Genomic DNA, 21,293 nt, shown 5'->3' with positions numbered 1-21,293 from the left:
CCGTTTTACTCGGCGATTTTCCGTCGATTAATCTTGACGCGTCTCTGCATGACCCTCTTGCTAATTTTGCCACACCACACAGCTTCTTTTGTTTACCTCTGGCACCTCAATTCTTGGTGCAAACGGTCCATTACCCTAAATGTAAAGAAGAAAAGGGAAAAGACTGTGCAGCTGAGTGTGTTTGTGGTGGCCACAGTATAGTATCCATATTTCGTTTTAACATTTCATTAGGTTATTCGTACTTGTCGGAGCCCCACACGCGTGTCTGATACATTTAAGTGCCATATTTCAATGTATCTATTCTTGCCTTTTTGATGAGAAGTTAATGTAACTTTTTCAAAGCCAGTCAAAGTAAATGATTCCTTTCATCTTTCATAGTTTATTATCGTGTGTAACAAATTTTACTTGCTAATTCGCTAGAGTTAAATGCGTTAAAATCCAGGGACGGTGTAGGCTATTGTTCAGTTGAACTGTTAATCAAACACATGGAGCCGTCTTGAGTTTATTGTAATTCAGTTCACTTTGTTTAATATCCCTTTCGCGAGAGCATGTGTATTGCGCAAGATTTCTGTGAGTTTATGACTGAATTTTGTGCAATTCGTCTAACTTGATAAGTTGCTTTATGTACGCTTTTGTTTATGAGAACCACGTGGTTGTGATCTAATGATAAAGTCTACAGTGCCAGGGCTACAGTGATCTTCCGCTGTAGAATATTTGAATTAATTGTGATTCTTATTTATGCTTCATTTTTATTGCCATTTACTTTAATAGAAATTTATTCATTTATCCAGAATGTTAAAAACAAGGGAACAGTCCCTCTTGCTATCACGGGTGCTGTGGTGAAGGTTTCTAGTTCTTTTCCTTCCTGTTACTCTCTCAAGTGCGTGTGATGTAAGTGTTCGAGATTAAACCATCCTTTGATCATTTCTCTTCCATAGATCGTAGACCTTGCAGGGAACTCCGAAGTATAGTTCTAGGTTTCATAAATATAGTTCTAGGTTTAATTAATATGCGGCGTAATAGATTGCAGGCAAGAGCGACCATGACGTTACTCACTATACATATTCATATGTGCAATTAAATTTACTGATCTAATAGATATTGTTTTGCCAGAATTTTTGTTTACGCTGTCATTGCTAAAATTCCACTCCATGCTTCATCCAGCTCTGATGTACGGCACAACAAAATGGTTCAAATGGCTCTGAGCACTATGGGACTTAACATCTGAGGTCATCAGTCCCCTAGAACTTAAAACTACTTAAACCTAACTAACCTAAGGACATCACACACATCCATGCCCGAGGCAGGATTCGAACGTGCGACCGTAGCAGTCGCGCGGTTCCGGACTGAAGTGCCTAGAACCACTCGGCCACCACGGCCGGCTGTACGGCACATCCTACTTCATTCCGTTTGCGCGACAGTTGTATTGAGGCCATACTTTACCCCCCCCCCCACACATATTCATATTAATTGTAAAGATACCTCTTAATTGTAAAGACACCTTTCACTACTACTGTGACCTTTCTGACAGGAAGTAATGAATCAATCACACAACTGAGACCATACTCTATAGGCACAATCTGATTAGAAATCTCTTGATAAGAACGGTGTCAAAAGTCTTTCAGAAATCTAGAAGTATGGAATCAGTTTGAGATGCCCTGTCGATAGCAATCTTTACTTCGTGCGAATGAAGAGTTAATTGTGGGAAGAAGGATATTTTGTGAATCCGCGCTAAGTGTCAGTAAATCGTTCTCCTCGTTGTAATTCATAACATTCGAACACAATGTGGGTTCCAAAATCCTAGTAAACTAGAACTAACCTTTCTACCCACCGCATATCATAATGTAATTTTATAATCGAACTTAAACATACATCGGTCGAACTAAGCTATGCTGGGGACACAGTTCACTCACGCCATCTACTGGACGCGCGTAACGCATCAGGGAGTGAGGAATTGAGATTTACAGGGAGGAAAGCAGCCAACAAAATATTATCGTTACTCCGTGTCACCAACGACTCCGGAGAATAAGAGTTTGGAGGATTACGAAAGCCGGAACGAAGCGTGCAGGACAGAGGACAGGCTAGTGAGGGAACGGTTCCATTATTCTGAATCTGCTGAGGGCAACGAATCGGAGGAATCCGTGAGCTGCAGACTCGACCCGAGTCGGGCACGAACTGCGTGCGGTGAAAAAAACCATACGATAAAGAAATGTTTCGGGCAGTAACGAAGCGATACGGCGAGTCTCGTGCAAAATTCGTTACTGAGTGACGAACCGATAAAAAAATGAACAAAAAGTAAATGCTTGCGGTTCATCTTCGTTGAAAGTTCAGCTACGGTTATCGCTACAAATGGCTGTGGAGAGCCCAAACCGACAGCTGTTCTAAAGCTGAGGCTGTCTTACCACACGACCTGAACAGCGCGGTGTTAACGCCTTTACATGACGTCTCCTTGACCATGAACGGAGATCTATGTTAGTGTCTTCCAAAAGATTAAGAAAGATCGAACGTTGGGCTACAGTGTATGGCGTAAAGCGATCGGTAAGTTACACGCTTTTGAATACAATTTTTGTAGATCAAGTGCACGGGACGAGCAATGCTGAGCTTTCACAGAAAACAGTGATGAAAACTTGTAATGCAGTTGGTTTATCCCGAAGCTAAGTTGTTAGCTTATTACAGATAAAAAACAGATATTTTAGCATCCTTTTTTTCATATGAAATTTAATACTTATATTAAAAAAACTAAGTCTGGTATTGGATTTGGTATACTCTTACATAGAGAAAAAAATTTACAGTGACGGATGTGCATATAGGCGGAGCGTGTGAAAAGTCAACAGCAGCCGTGACATAGACCAGTTCGACGAAGTCGGCCGGAGTGGCCGAGCGGTTCTAGGCGCTAAAGTCCGGAACCGCGCGACCGCTGCGTCGCAGGTTCGAATCCTGCCTCGGGCATGGATGTGTGTAATGTCCTTAGTTTAGTTAGGTTCAAGTAGTTCTGAGTTGTAGGGGACTGATGACCTCTGCAGTTAAGTCCCATAGTTCTCAGAGCCATTTGAACCATTTTGAAGTTCGACGCAAGGCGACAAAGCGTAGCGTTTGGAAGAGGCTGGCGGGCCTCACTTGTTGCTGGGCTGCGCCAGCGCGGCGGGGTGAGGGAGAAGCGAAGCGGCCGGTTCACCGCAGAGGGCCACCTCCACCTTTTAATGGCTCCCCGACAGCAGCCGGCAATGTTCTCCGTAGCGCCCCTAGTGTCGACTTTCAGTTAGTATTCACGGTTCGTTTCGTTCCTGCTGCTGCTCTCGCGACAGCTCGTATTTGTGTAAAAATTAATGTTCTCAGTTTTGCACAACGAATCATACAGGCGTCTATTACAGATTACAACTAGCATCTCATACTAAATTAACTGTGCCATGTTAAAGGTGCAGTCTGTACAGAATTTCCTGTGCCAACCTCTTCATCTCAGAGTGTCCTTTGCCCTTACACTCAGCACCCTCAGTCATTTGTGGATATATTCCATCTGGCAGCTCTTGATAACAGCCTCCCACTGCAGCAGATTGAGACGAGCTAAGTGAAGAGTGCGATACACATGTTTAGTTTACTACCCGATCCAACTGTTACTTCGTACGAAAATATGCAATATTACCAACTTAATTTTTTCTAATGTTAATTAAACGCCATTGTATTTATTAAAACAATAAGCGATGTCACTGTTAATCATTTATGTGAAAGATTTATTTGTTTCACACATAAACATGCTAGTATTTCTGGCAATCTTCGTGATTTCCAACAGAAGTTAGAACATTTCATGAATCTATACAATATGAAGTTCAGACTCTAATGTTCGTAACATAACGGAAAAGATATTTTGTATGTAATTGATATGATAAACATTAATTGATATAAAATAACTTACATATTAAAATAATGATTATAAAACTGAAACTAAAATCATTTGTTTTTCCTATTTGTGTGTAGAAAATACATGTTTACAGTTTATTAAGTTCGCCATGTTGCACCACAATAACTTTCTAATTATTTTTTGTAATTCGAATTTAATTTAAATTCTGTAGCCAACAGTGCTGACCTGTTTCTGAATAGGCGGACGCGTCTACTCCAATCCATGAGTCACGAAATCACAGCTTGACATGAGTAAAACAAGATCAATGCAGTACAAGATGATGATTGTACGCATCTATAAAAAATTGTATTAGTTTTGTGAATGGAGAAGTGTTGCGGTTCATCAAACGGAGCATATCAGTTTTGCTGGTACGTTATTATTCCGGAGTAGCAAAAATGTTCAGCTGCTATACCCGGGACTTGGATAATGCAGCGAGCAGATGCAAGTAATCGCTGTCGTCATCAGATAGCACATAAGTAATTTATTAAATGGTGTTTGATTCTCCTGCCATACTATACTCAATTCGTGCCATGCCTCGTGATTTCGTTGAAGCAAACACGACGCCGACAAGTGTTTATTTGAATTATTGGCAGTGGAATGTTACAAGCTCTTTATTTGCTACTTCGCTAGGGTATTGTAGAATGTCATAGAACGGCGAGCGGGTGCTGAAGCCAGTACGCTATTAGCCCGAAGCCTTCGATTTCTGCGTCGCAGGACTGGAACGAAACGCGACAGTGTAGGAACCAAGCAAAACGAAAGGGGTTGAAGTGACATTCAATGTAATTTACTTGCCCCTCCAGTCAGTACTTCTGTTACACCCAAGTTTCGGTCGGTACGATCAGCTATGTAAGAAAAAGGAGTTCAGGAATGAGATATCTGTAGTGCTTGTAGCTCGTCGTGCCTATAGACTGGTAAACTCTGTGTATACAAGTTCAACCCTTTTATACACACGTGTATGCTATGCCCCTCATCATTACCTACATTGCTCATGCATCACTAAATACTTCTCCCTTTTGTGTTAAGTAATTTTTGATGTTCAAGCTCTGTTGAAACTCTGAGTATCGGGAGTCATAAAGTTCTTTGCTGTCACCGTGGTAAACATTTAACCATGTACTTCTTGTGCTGAACGTGAGCTTGTGCTAAACGTTAGAAAAGAATCGGATTCGCTGTACCTGCCACCCGTGTCCATAAATACCAATTTACAGTAGCTGCTATAAGCAATGAGATATAGATTCTGTTTACTTTCATGTTTTTCACAAAGTTCATACAATATGGATTTTTTAGTACAATGATACATTTAATTTGTTCTGTGCAATATTTTTCATTAGTATAGTTTATTTACCACACATCCTTTAGTAATTCTTCACTTTCATTCAGTCTACTTACAAAATTTGCTAACTGTGTAGAAAACATTGCAGAAATATAATATTTACGGGAAAGGGACGGGGGAGGGTTCACAACTTTCGGATGGGTGCAGGATCATCTTGGTATGGCTCTTATCATACCACTGTAGGAATTTTGTCACTATTTGGTAGAGCTGTACCAGACTTTCATGGTGGGCGAAACGAATGTACTTATAATAAATATGTAATAACGTTAATAAATAAATTGGTGACTATTGGATTTTTTATGGACGCCCCACGCCCCAGGACATCCACGTGAGATGAAAATATGCGCTTGGTGTTGGAATTGTTCATCTGGGGCCGCCAAATGTTCATCACGCCAGTCAGCATGTGATAGCTTCCTAATGCGATACACGGTCCAAAACATCCTTAAAGAGAAGCTGTAATTTCGCTCCTGTAAGTGGCATTGAAGCCAGGAAGTACAGATGATTGCTATTGTCGCATGGAGAATCGTGAGGAATCATGCTAGGCCGGATAAGAAACTGCCCCCAGTTGTTTTCAAACACAATCTGAATTGATAGAGCTGTGTTTCACATGGGAGGGTTTGTAAACCTCATAATTTCCATTTATGGACGAAAGATTTTCTACATGCCTCCGTTGAGAAATCACATCACCCGATTCGAAATGGTTCAAATGGCTCTGAGCACTATGGGACTTAACATCTGAGGCCATCAGTCCCTTAGAACTACTTAAACCTAACTAACCTAAGGACATCATACGTATCCATGCCCGAGGCAGGATTCGAATCTGCGACCGTAGCGGTCGCGCGGTTGCAGACTGCAGCGCCTAGAACCGCTCGGCTGCAACGGCCGGCTGTTTGGTCCATTGCAACATCAACACAACTTATTGGTCCGTTCCTTTTTCGCAATACAGTGAGCTCAGACCAGGGCCTAGCCCTGCTGGAAAATCAGATTTGGCCAATTGTGTCCACGTACGACAAAATCTACAGCGTCATATTTACGATAGTTGATGTGCCACAGTTTGCAACAAGTGTAAGCAAAATGCTTTACAATTATTTTCTGGAACGTCGGTTGGGTCGCCACAGCCCTCAGATTGCTCAGAGCGCGGCCCTGATCTACACTGTGTGCATTGTTATTGTAGGTCTGGACAATGGAGTATGCTAGATGATTTCGAAGTTCGTACCTTACATGTTGTCACTAATGTGTGCATATTGTAGTTCTTAGAGTATGCTAGATGATTTCGAAGTTCGTACCCTGCATGTTGTCACTAATGTACTACAAGCGTTCTTGTTGAAATCGACTAAGGGGATTGGCAAACGATTGAATAAACTGGTGAAAAATCCTGGTGCCTATGTGGAAACCAATACGTAGTATTCTGCTGATCGTAGTAAAACTTGTTTGAGTAAAGTTGTGTAAGTAAACGGGTACTTGCTGTAGTTGTAGAGCCTCGCATACTAGTCAGTGCCCGTCGCGTTCTCAGCCCCGCGTGTGTGTTCCGTGTTGCCCACAGGATGGTGGCGGCGCCGGGGCAGAGCCCGCAGCCCACGACGGCGGCGCCGCCGGACCGCGAGCGCCAGCAGGACGCCTGCCGCGGCTTCGACTTCCTGGCGGGGCCGCAGCGGGACATCTGCAGCAGCCGACGCGGCGTCATGCCCGTGAGTAGTGCCATCTGTGGGGCTTCTGGCCGGGGGCTTACAAGTTCAGTAACGCGCCTCCAACGTGCTGTTACACGCATGGGTTGCCTACATGCAGGGGCAAGGCCTGCGGCGAGGACAACAGCGGGATGCTTTGTAACAATTCCCAGAACCCACAGACCTTCGTCAAAACACACACAATTGCTCTCCCAATATATTTCATCGCTTCCTAAGCTGAGTTTTCATCTCTGTCTCGTGCAAGTGCATGGGTGTCCACTTTGCAGGTTCAGATAGACTTCATACTACAGTAGTAGTTAAAAATCGATATATCTTGGCTCATCGACGTATAAACTGGCAAAACACTTGGCCTCTCTGCTCCAGCCACGCGTGGGGAAGACCGACACATACGTAAAGGACTCAGGACATTTCGTTGAGAAGCTGAAGAAACTGAAACTTGAACCAAACGACATCCTGGTCAGCGTTGATGTTGTTTCGTTATTTTCGAAAGTGCCACTCAGTGACGCTCTGGAGCACATCGGTTCCATTTTCCCGCAAGGCATCAAAAAGAACTTCCATGCATGTCTCACCCCGAGCTATTTCAAGTGGAATGGCGATTTCTATGAACAGCTGGAAGGCGTCGCCATGGGTAGTCCTCTTAGTCCAGTGGTGGCCAACTTCTTCATGGAACAATTCGAAGCACTGGACTTGGCGACTTGCAAACCTAAAGTGTGGTACAGGTACGTCGATGATACTTTCGTGGTGTGGAGCCATGGTGAAGAACAGCTCGGTGACTTCCTAATACACTTGAACAGTCTCCATGACAACATAACATTTACCATGGAAGTAGAAAAGGACAAGAAACTGCCATTTTTAGATGTGCTGGTCACAGCTGGGAAACAGCGTGCATAGTAAACTGACACACATGGACCGAACCTGCACAAACTGTCAAACCGCCATCCGAGCCAGAAAAGAGGCATGATTAGTACGCTCGTAACAAGAGCAGGACGAATATGTGAGCCGCAACACCTCAAACGAGAAATGCAACACCTGGAAACTGTTCTGAGGAGCAATGGTTACTCCACAAATTATATTAGAAGTGTAACAGAGCCAAACACTCGGCGAAGTAAGGAACCAGGAAATGAAATGTCGCGTACGGCCTTTCTGGCTACATTCCGAGAGTGACGGACAGAATCGGCCGTATATTGCGCAAACATGGCGTAAAGACGATTTTCAAACCGACAAGGAAGATCGAAAAGAGACCCACTTGCAATGTCGGGAATATACCGTTTAACGTGCACATGCGGAAAAGTTTATGTCGGAATGACTGGATGATCAATTAAAACCAGGATCAAAGAGCATAAGTGACATTGCAGGTTGGGGCAGGTGGAGAAATCGGCCGTGGCAGAGCACGCACTGAATGAGACCGACCACGTAATAAAATTCGCCGACACGGAAGTTCTGGCTGTAGAGACGCACTATCACACGCGCTTGTTCAGAGAAGCTGTAGTAATAAAAAAACACGCGAACGGTTTCAACAAGAAAGAGGAAAGCCTTAAGGTAAACGGATCCTGGCTTCGGAGAACCGCACCGGAAATGACCGCGGAGAAGCCCTCGGACGTTGGCGCGCCAGGTACATATAGTCTGCGGCCGCGAGCTCGGCTCCAGTTCACCATCGGCAATGAAGGGTGAAGCTTTGACAATGCCAGCCTCACGTGCTGGCGAAACGTCAGAAAAATCATTAGATGAACGTCTGCCGAAGAACCCGAGACAGATGCCAACAGGCAGTTTGTCAACAAGTGGCCACAAAAGCCTTAACAATTTTGTATCCATATTTTGCCCATAAAATATCGATACGTACCGATTCTGCTGCACTCACAGATATGTCGATGTATCGATATAGGAAAGGCAATATCGAGTGCCGATACTTTAATTTTATATATTTTTTGCAATTTTCGATAAAGGTTCTTTTGAAAATGTAGTAGAATATACACTCATGCTCATAAATAAGGGCTAATTGCAGAAAGTGGTGCCACACAACGTGGCGCTACACAAAACTGGGGCTAATAGCATAGGAAAATAGGGAACACACACGACACAGATCTGTAAGTCCACAGGATTGGTGATAAGTTGAGAAAACGCACGTGCAACAAAACGGCACTGTTTCTTGCGCATGTACCCCGACATCAGTATGGGATATGATCATCATGCACACGTTCACAGCCCTCACATCCGGTTGCCATACTCTGGCTCAGGTGGTCGAACAGCTGCTGGGGTGTAGCCTCCCATTCTTGCACCAGTGCCTGTCGGAGCTCCTGAAGTGTCCTAAGTGTTTGAAGACGTGCTGCCATCCATCGACGAGAGCATCCCAGACGTGCTCGATAGGGTTTAGGTCTGGAGAAAAGGAAGGCCACTCCATTCGCCTGATATCTTCTGTTTCAAGGTACTCCTCCACGATGGCAGCTCGTGGGGCCGTGCGTTATCATCCATCAGGAGGAAGGTGGAACCCACTGCCCCCCTTGAAAAGGCTGACATACTGGTGCAAAATGACGTCCCGATACACCTGACCTGTTACAGTTCCTCTGTCAAGGACATGCAGGGCTGTTCGTGCATCAGTCATAATCCCACCATACACCATCAAACCACGACCTCCATACAGGTCCCTTTCAAGGACAGTAAGGGGTTGGTATCTGCTTCCTGGTTCACGCCAGATGAAAACCCGGCGAGAATCACTGTTCAGACTATACCTGGACTCGTCCGTGAACATAACATGGAACCATTGTTCCAATGACCATGTACCGCGTTTTTGACACCAGGCTTTACGGTCTCTCCTGTGACCTGGTGTCAGTGGAATGCACCTTGCAGATCTCCGGGCGAATAAACCATGTCTGTTGAGTCGTCGGTAGACTGTGTGTCTGGAGACAACTGTTCCAGTGGCGCGGTAAGCATAGCTACCTGCAGTACTCCGTGGCCGTCTGCGGGCACTGATGGTGAGATATCGGTCTTTTGTGGTGTTGTACACTGTGGACGTCCCGTATGTGGACTGCTGCCAGCGTGCGACGACTGCAGGTCAAATGCACCGCATGGTAATACCCCGAGGTGATTTAAACCCACAAACCGCCCACCAGAGCATTGGTTCACCATGTATCAGCATTATCCTTAATTTATGAGCGTGAGTGTAATTTTACGCCGGCCGCGGTGACCCAGCGGTTCTAGGCGCTACAGTCTGGAACCGCGCGACCGCTACGGTCGCAAGTTCGAATCCTGCCTCGGGCATGGATGTGTGTGATGTCCTTAGAATAGTTAGGTTTAAGTAGTTCTAAGTTCTAGGGGACTGATGACCTGAGAAGTTAAGTCCCATAGTGCTCAGAGCCATTTTGAACCATTTTTTGTAATTTTACTTGCAATGTGTGTAGGACTCTTACTAGTTGTTGAGCTTTCATCACGTCCCGTCTTTCTCTTCGACTGTGTGAAGCAAGCATAGGTGGCACAAAGAAGAAGTCCGATTGCACAGGTAAGTGTCAGTGTGGATGCAATAACATGATATCCAGTGTGAAGAAATAACACACCAGTTGCGTTAAAAAGCAATTTTTAACGCAAGTAGTATGCTATTTCTTCATATCGGCATTCTTCAAAAAGAGTTGTTGAAGTGACGAGCAAAAATGTAAATGACAACATTGGTCTTCGCAATGGGCGCAGACATGTGAGGGGAATGCTGATGTAATCGGCACTCGGTACTTCTAACAGAAACTGCAACGCTGAACATCACCACGCAATTTTGACACCACATTTGCGATGTCACTGGCATTTGCACAAATGAAAAAATCGAGAAGTCGACATGAAGTGTTTGAGAAAAATCCGATATGTGACAAAATCGAACGACGCACCCATCGGACAACTTTCATTGTGCCACTTTCTTGCAGTTGCCATTGTTAGCAAAGTGGTTATCGCCAAACGTGAATGTGCATCGTTTTCCTTTCAATTCTTGCTCTAAGGGGAATAAGCAGACTTGTTTACGTACAGAATATATAATAGTAAATCAATACTTAAATCTACAGCTCTAAAACTGGCAGTATATTTACAATGTGCAGCCGATTATAGCCCGACACATCCGCATTTTTTCCGTCGAAATATCGACAATTTTCTTGACGTATCGTAGACTGATGACATTTTTATTAACATCGATATATCGGATTCCCCATACTTTTAATAATATCAACAGCCCTATATCATACGTGTAGATCAGTAGCTGAAGCGTTTATCATCTTTTGGTGACAATGCCAATTTACGCTGAAGGTTCGATAGAACCACTGAACAGTTGATTTATCGACATCATAGTGCAAAGTGCTAAATGGCGCAACAATCTGCTCAGCCTTCTTTTCAGGTTCGCTCCTGGTTTTAGTTCTGCCAAAACCAGTATGTCGTCTTCCAGAGTTCAAAGCTCAGAGCACAAAATATGTGATGATTGGAGTCCGTCTGGCCCCAGAATTGGAACTCGCACACAGCAAGGCTCAGGGCTTCAATACACCCTGTACAATACTCATCTGACAGACAATAGTGATCTGGACATTGCGTTTGAAGCCTTAGGAACCTGCCCCTTATAGTACTGCAGCTTGCACAACACTGGACACGCCACTTGCGTGGTATGAGTAACACTCACGTAGGTAAGAAATGGAGCATGCTGTGCCTTCAGCTACCTCCTCTTAAATAATTTTAAGCGTTAGCAAATTACCTACTATCACCTTCATTTCATCCAAAAGGCACATGTAGATTAGCGTTAGTATGGCACTTTTTAGTATGCCTCGCAAGGACCAAGAATAAAAAATAGTTTATTGATTTATGCATATGCAATACATACAGAAAACAATTCTTTCTCTCTTTTTGGCTAGTGTGTATTATAAGGTAAAAATTCATCAGATCTTAATACCATGTACAGTCGTTGTTTTACTTGGAGTACCACAAAACTGTAGTACAAGTAAATAAGCCGTTTCAGGTTTTCCTCACAATACTTGTTATGGACCAATCAAATTTTGTCATATACGCACATCAAAAAAAGTTTTGCATCACCCCGGTTCCCAGAACTCCTGAAGACAGACGTTGACTGTGGATATTAAATCACAGATACAGTCCCGTTGACTGTTCAGAGGTGTCACTAAACCCGCCCAAAGATGTAACCAACCATGCATGAGCAGCGCCTATTAGACGAAGGGAGTCCGACAGCCGATCGGTCCCAGTCATTCCACCAGGAAGGAGGTACACGGCTCGTATTGTCTGTATGTGTAGACAGTCAATACCGTGGTTCTATCGCGTCCGCATTGTTACTTTGTGCCAGGAAGGGCTCTCAACACGGAAGTGTACAGGCGTCTCGGAGTGAACCAAAGCGATGATGTTCGGACATGGAGGAGATACGGAGAGACAGTCGATGACATGCCTCGCTCAGGCCGCCCAAGGGCTGCTACTGCAATGGATGACCGTTACCTAAGGATTATGGCTCGGAGGAACCCTGAAGGCAACGCCATCATGTTGAATAATGCTTTTCGTGGAGCTACAGGACGTCGTGTTACGAACCAAACTGTGCGTAATAGGCTGCATGGTGCGCAACTTTACTCCCGACGTCCATGGCGAGGTCCATATTTGCAACCACGACAGCATGCAGCGCGGTACAGATAGGCCCAACAACATGTCGAGATCGGCCCAACAACATGTCGAATGGACCACTCAGGATTGGCATCACGTTCTCTTCACCGATGAGTGTTGCATATGCCTTCAACCACACAATCGTCGGAGACGTGTTTGGAGGCAACCCTGTCAGGCTGAACGCCTTAGACACACTGTCCAGCAACGTGGTTCCCTGCTTAGGGCCGACGTGAATGCCATCCTCTGAGCGATAGTGCAACCATATCGTCAGCATATTGGTGAGTCATTTGTCTTCATGGACGACAATTCGCGCCCACATCGTGCACATCTTGTGAATGACTTCCTTCAGAATAACGACATTGCTCGACTAGAGCGGCCAGCATGTTCTTTAGACATGAACCCTATCGAACATACCTGAGATAGTTTCCAGAATGAGATTTTCACTCTGCAGCGGAGTGTGCGCTGATATGAAACTTCCTGGCAGATTAAAACTGTGTACCGGACAGAGACTCGAACTCGGGACCTTTTCGTTTCATGTGCAAGTGCTCTACCAGCTAAGCTACCCAAGCACGACTCACACCCCGTCCTTACAGCTTTACTTCTGCCAGTAACGTCTCCTACTTTCCAAACTTCACAGAAGCTCTCCTGGTAGAGCACTTGCCCGCCAAAGGCAAAGGTCCCGAGTTCGAGTCTCGGTCCGGCACAGAGTTCTAATCTACCAGGAAGTTTCATATCAGAGCACACTCCTCTGCAGACTGAAAATCTAATTCTGGAAACATCCCCCAGCCTGTGGCAAAGGCATATCTCCACATTATCCTTCGTTCCAGGAGTGTTAGTTCTGCAAGGTTCGCAGGAGAGCTTCTGTGAAGTTTGGAAAGTAGGAGACGAGGAACTGACGGAAGTAACGCTGTGAGGACGGGGCGTGAGTTGTGGTTGGGTAGCTGAGTTGGTAGAGCACTTGGCCGCAAAGGGTAACGATCCCGAGTTCGAGTCTCGGTCCGGCACACAGTTTTAATGTGCCAGGTACTTTCATAACTGGGATAGATTGAAAAGGGCTGTTTATGGATTACTTGACCCACCAACCACTCTTAAGGAGTAGCGGGACAATCTGAACCAACAGTGTCTTGATAAACCTGTGGATAGTATGTCACGACGAATACAGGCAAGCACCAGTGCAAGGGAACGTGCTACTGGGTATTAGACGTACCGGTGTGTACAGCAATCTAGACCACCACCTCAGAAGGTCTCGCTGTATGGTGGTACCGGAAATGGTGTTTATGTTCATCTCTATTCCAATTTTCTGTACAGGTTCCGGAACTCTCGGAACCGAGGTGATGCAAAGCGTTTTGTGCATGTGTGTACATTGTGCGCACTCTGCATTTGTGAAAGTGAAATAGAAACTTATACAGGGTGAGAGAAAAAGGATTTTACAACCTAGGAATGAGATAGCAATTTGTTAAGATAACTTACAGAATCGGTAGATATGTCATTTAGTGGCTCGTCACTTCAACAACTCTTTTTGAAGAATGCCGATATGAAGAAATAGCACACTACTTGCGTTAAAAATTGCTTTTTAACGCAACTGGTGTGTTATTTCCTCACACTGGATATCACGTTATTGCATTCACACTGACACTCCCCTGTGCAATCGGATTTCTTCTTTGTGCCACCTATGCTTGCTTCACACAGTCGAAGAGAAAGACGAGACGTGATGAAAGCTCAACAACTAGTAAGACTCCTACACACATTGCAAGTAAAATTACAAAAAACGGTTCAAAATGGCTCTGAGCACTATGGGACTTAACATCTTAGGTCATCAGTCCCCTAGAACTTAGAACTACTTAAACCTAACTAACCTAAGGACATCATACAACACCCAGCCATCACGAGGCAGAGAAAATCCGTGACCGCGCGGGGAATCGAACCCGGGAACCCGGGCGTGGGAAGCGAGAACGTTACCGCACGACCACGAGATGCGGGCTGTATTTCTTTCTCTGGGGTTTCATTAAAGAGCGTGTGTATGTTCCTCCCCTACCAACTAACTTAGCCAAACTGAAAAATCGAATCTACGCTGCCGTTACACAAGTTACGCCCGATTTGCTGCAACGAGTGTAGGGAGAAACTGATTATCGGTCGGATGTTAGCCGCGTCACAATTGGTAGTCACATCGAACCAGATTGATACTTGGCACTTTTATGTGAAACTTGATGTCGTTTGTTACAAAATGACACATCTACAGATTCTGTAAGTTATTTCAATAAATTACTGTATCATAGAAGTTATAAAGTCCTTTGTGACTCACTCTGTATTGATCATAACTTAAAATCACTTGGAATATCACAAACTGTAGTATATACTAACAAGGGAACCTCCCCATCGCACCCCCCTCAGATTTAGTTATAAGTTGGCACAGTGGATAGGCCTTGAAAAACTGAACACAGATCAGTTGAAAAAACAGGAAGAAGTTGGGTGCAACTATGAAAAAATAAGCCAAATATACAAACTGGGTAGTCCATGCGCAAGATAAGCAATATCAAGGACAATGTCAGCTCAGGAGCGCTGTGGATCCGTGGTCAGCGTGAGCGCCTGCGGTACGAGAGATCCTTGGTTCAAGTCTTCCCTCGAGTGAAACGTTTTTCTTTATTTTCGCAAAGTTATGATCAGTCCGTTCGTTCATTGACGTCTCTGTTCACTGTAATAAGTGGTGTCTGTGTTTTGCGATCGCACCGCAAAACCGTGCGATTAGTAGACGAAAGGACGTGCCTCTCCAATGGGAACCGAAAAGATTTGATCGCAAGGTCATAGATCAACCGATGCCTCCACAGGAAAACACGTCTGATATATTCTATACGACACTGGTGACGGAATGTGAGTCACATGACAGGAATTATGTTGTCGACTCACCTAACTTGTACACTTGGCGAATGGGTAAAAAGATTCTTCTACCTTGCTCGATATAGGTTTTCTTGTGGATGTGATAATCACTCCCAGAAAGGTGATGAAAACATAAGAGTTTGTCACACAAACTGCAACGAATAAATGCAACAGTTTCACAGTCGCACAGTTTTCCCTGTGCTCTGTCAAAACATGTTTTCAACGTTTTCAAATTTTTTCGTGTGTAGACCGTCAAATCCTGCATATGTCCAAGCAAATCTGAACATGTCATGGAATTATGGAGAGCGAAGTCGATTATGTGTGAGTGCCTGAACTTTGATAATTGTCTGAAAATAAAAAATTAAATTTTTCGCTCGAGGGAAGACTTGAACCAAGGACCTCTCATCCCGCAGTTGCTCACGCTAAGCACGGGACCACAGCGCTGCTGAGCTCACTTTATCATTGATGTTGCCTATCTTGCCCATGGACTACTCAGTTAGTATATTTTGCTTATTTTTTTAATAGTTCCACACAACTTCTTCCTGTTTTCTCGATTGATCTGTGTTCAGCTTTTCAACGCCTATTCACTGTGCCAACTTATAACTAAATCTGAGGGGGCTGCGGATAGGGAGGTTCCCTTGTAAGTAAACAAATCGTTTTATATTTCGGATATAAATACTTTCAGTCGCAAAAGTAATTCCTGTAATTTTACACCTTTTTCCTTTCTAAAACGTTGAAATGCGACGTTAACACATATACGATTAGGTGCATACTGTTCCCAGTAGCTACATAAAAGCAAAAATATCCAGCGATGATGCAGGCTTCTGATTGCCGCTTATGCTGCGCGCTCACCATCGGATACTGCACTTGAGTTTTGCACGGTGTTTCCGGGTACGATGCAAGCGCTGTGTCTGATGTTGAGTGGCTTCCAGTACTTGGGAAGGCAGCTCCGATCGCTGCATATGCTGCAGCTTGATTATCGGACTCTAGCAGGCGTCATACCAGTTTTAGGCGAAGTAACAGTGCGTAATCGTCATCATCGATTTCGTCCAAATTTATGGTGTATGCAGGGCTTGGCCGGAAAAGAAAGTTATTTGAGTGGGAGTTCCTGATGGCCAATCGTTCAGAAAAATACTATTTGTAGCGCGGGTCGGGCGAAGCATGAGCTATTTATTGTAATGTAATTTCTAGGCAGTGGTTAGCGTAGCGGAAATATTCTATCCCCGGAACAGGCAATTCTAGGTGATAAGTTAATATTAATTTATTTATATACAAGCGGCCACAGGGGACTGTCGCTATTTAATCGATATTGTGCCTTTGGAAACCAGTGCGGACATTACCATTCCAAATCTCCAAATTTCTTACACATACGGCACTTAGTTTCCCTTTAATTCCGCTGAATGTGACCAGGTTGAGAAGAATGCTAACACACGATTTAATCACTAAAAACCACCTTCTTTTCCCATGTCTTGGTTACTGCATCCATCGGTGCTAACACTATCGCAGTCGCTACGGTTTCCTTTAAGGCTTTTGGGAATTCTAGTCATATCTTTGCATGAAATTTTCAGCTGGCAAATCCCGCAAAAATGCATCTAGCGCTCTTTTGTTTTGCTTCAAACTCGTAAGTACAGATTTTTCAGTTTTCTAATTCGATAAAAAAAAAGCAATCCGCACACTCTCTCTGTCTTTGTTCTATGTCACTGAGCCGCCCACGATAAAAACCAGTGGTTTTTTTCCTTCTGTCGTTCCAACAACCCCTCCTTAGGTTCTGAAAATGTTGAACATTATGCAACTTCTCATGGCACTCAACATATGCCCTAACCCTGTAAACGTAAAGCGAGCCATACTTAGTAACCATTCCTCATTCCATCCCTCAGTTTAAAGGTGTTAGTAAATTATCTATAAATGGAAAAATATATTCCCCTGGAAGCTCCTTAAATAATTCTAAATTATCAGCTTGCCTTTGAGGATCCTAATCCAACACGTTGAATTGCTTCCTGAGATAAAACCTTTGCACCTGATGACATTTTGATTACTACTATTAGTACCCTAAGTTCCTCCTCCATAGCTGAGTATTCAGCGCAGCAGAACATTATGTGGGGGGCCAGGGTTCGATTACTTGCCTGGCCGGAAAGTTGCTCTGCTCGGGGACTGGGTATTGTGTTTTCTTAAACAACATTTTATCATCGATACTCAAGTCGCCGAAGAGGCGTTAACTGAAAAAGACTTGCACCAGGCGCCCGTTCTACCTTGTGGGAGGGCCTAGCCACAGGCACACTACCAAAAGGACAAAGTAAGAATACTCCTTATTTCAAAGGAAGAAGAGGAAAATAATCATACACGAACACACAATTCCTAATTTCGACACTATATTGTTTTTCTTCTATTGCTGCTGCCATCATACCTCTTTGACACTGCAAACATAGAACTACCATTTCAGCCTTCACCAGTACTTCTGTTGCCACTTGCAGAGGGCATGGATTTTATCTGGTTGAGGATGGTAGATCAGGATGAGTCTAAACCCACTCAAAAGCGGTGCTATTCGTTTATTACACCAATAGTTCGTGGTACAAGCTTAAGCTCAAGTCAAGTAGTGCTGGAAGGCAATCCCTGATTCATGGACCTGTTGGTGAAGTGTTGTAGCAGGTCGCCAGTAGCTGCTATTTTCAATGTGGCCCAAGAATAGTGCGACCTTGCATAGCAAACATTCCTGGTCTGGCAGCTGAACTATGTCAGGGCTGACATGACAGGCTGATATGGCCTGCTAAGACACATCCACGAATAGCAAGTGACTTTGCATAGACATCCAGGGAGCGAAACCCAGACCGGCAGCTGGCTCGAAGCAACTGTCGCTGGCAGGCTCGATCAATGGCTACGAGGACCTCAGACCGACCCTCAGACCATCAGGCGATGACTGGAACCCCTAGCAGAAAGTTCTAGCAACATGACAGTTGACCAGAATGGCCTCACGGCAGAAGCCGACACTGTGACAGGTGCTGACTCGATAACACACCGATACGATGGACAATCAGTGGCCAGTGCCCTCTGCACACGATGTTCGGAAATTCCCGTTAGAAACGTGTAGAAACTGTAGAGGGAAGTGAATACATAATATGTTGAACAGGAACAGATGTCCAGAAACGTACCATTTCCATTCTACGACAACTTCAATTCAGATGTCTAACGAGTTCATGTCTGCTGAGGGAAAGAGAAAAGTTTCAAAGTTGCTTGTCCTGGTAGACAGGATGATGTGTAGTACATCAGACGGTCACCTGATGCCACTTAATGTCTGCCTTGCTGCGAGATCTATTCAAGACTATGCGTCTCGAGTGCAGAAACATGGTTCAGTATATGTTTTCCGAATACACAGACATGCTTCTTGTGTATGGCAAAGATCGAGGTAGTGGAAAAGACGCTGGTCGGCTGTATCACGAACTTTTTCCTCAACGTAGCACGCCATCGCACAAATTTCTTGCACAAGTTACGCAGTGGCTCTGATAAACAGGTACCTTCACCTTGAAGAAGTGGGACTGTGGTGCTCCGCGGCGCCTGTATTTGAAGAAAATGTACTACATTGCGTTGAGGAGAACCCCTCAACAAATACTCGAACAGCTGCGTGTGCAATGGATGTCAATCACAATATCACGTAAGCAACAGATACATCCATATCACTTACAAAGGGTAAACACTATGACTACAGCCGATTTTCGACAACGTGGTGCGTACTGACGTGGTTCCTGCACCAATGCATCGACACACCCCTGTTTCCATATCGAGTTCTGTTCACAGATGGATGTAAGATCGCTAGGGACTGTGTTCTGAATTCGCGAAACAGCCATGTCTGGGCAGAAGAAAACCGTCGTGCCACGCACGTGCATGGATTTCAACGCCAGTTTGGTATTAACGCGTGGGCAGCTATTCTCGATGGTCATGCGATTGGGCCATACTCTTCCCACTCAAACCAGGAACCTACGTACTACATTTGCCTATAAAACGTGTGGAGCCTTGGTTTCAGCATCATGATACACCACCTCACTTATCGCTTGCGGTTCAGAGACATCTCAACAGACGATATGGTGGTCGAACCGCATGGCTGCATGATTGCCGGATTTAACTCCTATCGAATACTTCTTGGGGGGGGGGGGGGGTCTTATGAAAAGTATAATTTACGAGACGCCTGTAGAGACAGAGGAGAAAGATATGCTGGTACGAGGTCTTCCTGCTGCACTAGAAATTTAAGCGACATCAGGTGGGACGGAAAGTGTGTACCAGAACGTGCTTCGTAAGTACAATGCATATAACAACGTTTGTGATCGCCACATCGAGCTACTGTTGTAATTCATCAGCACTGTTCTGTACATACAATATGCTGGATTCCTTTTCGTTTTTGAATAATGTAAACGTGTGATGTTTAAATTGTTATGTTTCCTTTCGAACTGTCGTCTAATAACTATACTGCGTCACGTCTAATTAATTTCCTCAAGCAGGAGTGGATGAGTTAAACATTTGAATTGAAACCGTTGTGGAATGGAAATGATCCGTTTCTGGACATGGGTTCCTGTTCAAAATATGTACTTTCTCCACTGTACAAGTTCTAGAAGTTTGTAACACGAATTTCCGAATACCTTGTATATGCACCAAACTGAGTTCGTTGTGGTATTGCTGCAGGAAATTTTACGTCTCCCACATGTTGAAGCGTTCCTGGTTTTAGTACTCGATTGGTCACTGATTGACAGGTGCTGTGCCATGGCAGCATATTGCTGCAGGTGGCTTGCTTTACGGCAACGAACTCTGTTGCCTAGGTCCATGTAGTTTGCAACTGGGTTAGTCAAAGTGCCTTTTCCATCTTAAAGACATAGTCCACACAGCATACTTATCAAAAAGATGTAAGAAAAAGTCACAACACTTTGTCAGTGAGAATGTGGAAATAAATACTTTGGTCATGTTCACGTTGCTCTGAATGAATGATCCCAAGTCATTGTTCGAAAACAGCTCAAGAACATCACACGACCACCTCCGTCTTGATCACCAACCACTAATTGTGGGTTGAACGTCTTATTGGGCTGCCGGTACGCCCGACGCCTTGCACGATCTGGAAAGAGGCAAAATTGTCATTACGTGCCCACAGTCGGTTACTGTCCAGTTTCTGTGTTGTTTGGCCCACTGAAAACGTGCAGTTTTATGAGCTGTGCTGTTAGGTCATGTACTTTTGCCAGGTATCCTGTTCCAGTTGGGTACTATATGCAGGTACCGAGCGAGGTGGCACAGTGGTTAGCGCACTGGACTCGCATTCGGGAGGACGACGGTTCAATCCCGCGTCCGGCCATCCTGATTTAGGTTTTCCGTGATTTCCCTTGATCACTTCAGGCAAATGCCGGGATGGTTCCTTCGAAAGGGCACGGCCGATTTCCTTCCCCATCCTTCGCTAATACGAGCGTGTGCTCCGTCTCTAATGACCTCGTTGTCGACGGGACGTTAAACACTAATCTCCTCCTCCTCCTTATATGCAGGTTTCACCGAAATGTTTGATGGGAAACTTGTTGAGGTTGTTCTGCTTTCACTGACAGAAGCAATTTCTGTTGAAACCGTTGTCACTGACACGGCGTGAAACCCATCTACGGTCCCTGTCGCTTAGTATCTCGTCATGATTGCTGGTCATAAGCAGTCTTACAGGGCTGTGAGTGGTACACCAACCTTGTAGATACCTTGGGCAGGCCATGGCGATCCAGCAATAAACTGGGCAACTTCATTCACCGTGCGGTCTTGAGAATGTCCAAACGCGATGACTCCTTTCTGTCATTCTTTTACATCTTCACTCTGATCCATCTTTACTGCGCTGATTCCGTACAATAAATTGCCACATACATACCACTTCACTCCCATGACTTAAACC

At 44.5% G+C, this 21,293-nt stretch overlaps 1 protein-coding gene across 1 annotated transcript in view; it reads left to right on the top strand.

Annotated features, from left to right (window-relative positions):
- The window catches only part of LOC126273248 (protein Wnt-1-like), an 873,380-nt gene that overhangs the window by 805,562 nt on the left and 46,525 nt on the right, over nucleotides 1-21,293 (top strand). Inside the window, exon 3 of the mRNA XM_049976793.1 lies at nucleotides 6,769-6,913. Within this exon, the coding sequence (XP_049832750.1) occupies nucleotides 6,769-6,913 (145 nt within the window). The remainder of the gene's footprint in view (nucleotides 1-6,768; nucleotides 6,914-21,293) is intronic.

The sequence above is a fragment of the Schistocerca gregaria genome, chromosome 5, assembly GCF_023897955.1.
Source record: "Schistocerca gregaria isolate iqSchGreg1 chromosome 5, iqSchGreg1.2, whole genome shotgun sequence".
Classification (NCBI taxonomy): Eukaryota; Metazoa; Arthropoda; class Insecta; order Orthoptera; family Acrididae; genus Schistocerca; species Schistocerca gregaria.
Note: the sequence above shows the minus strand (reverse complement) of the source record. Positions and strands in the feature narration are given on the sequence as shown.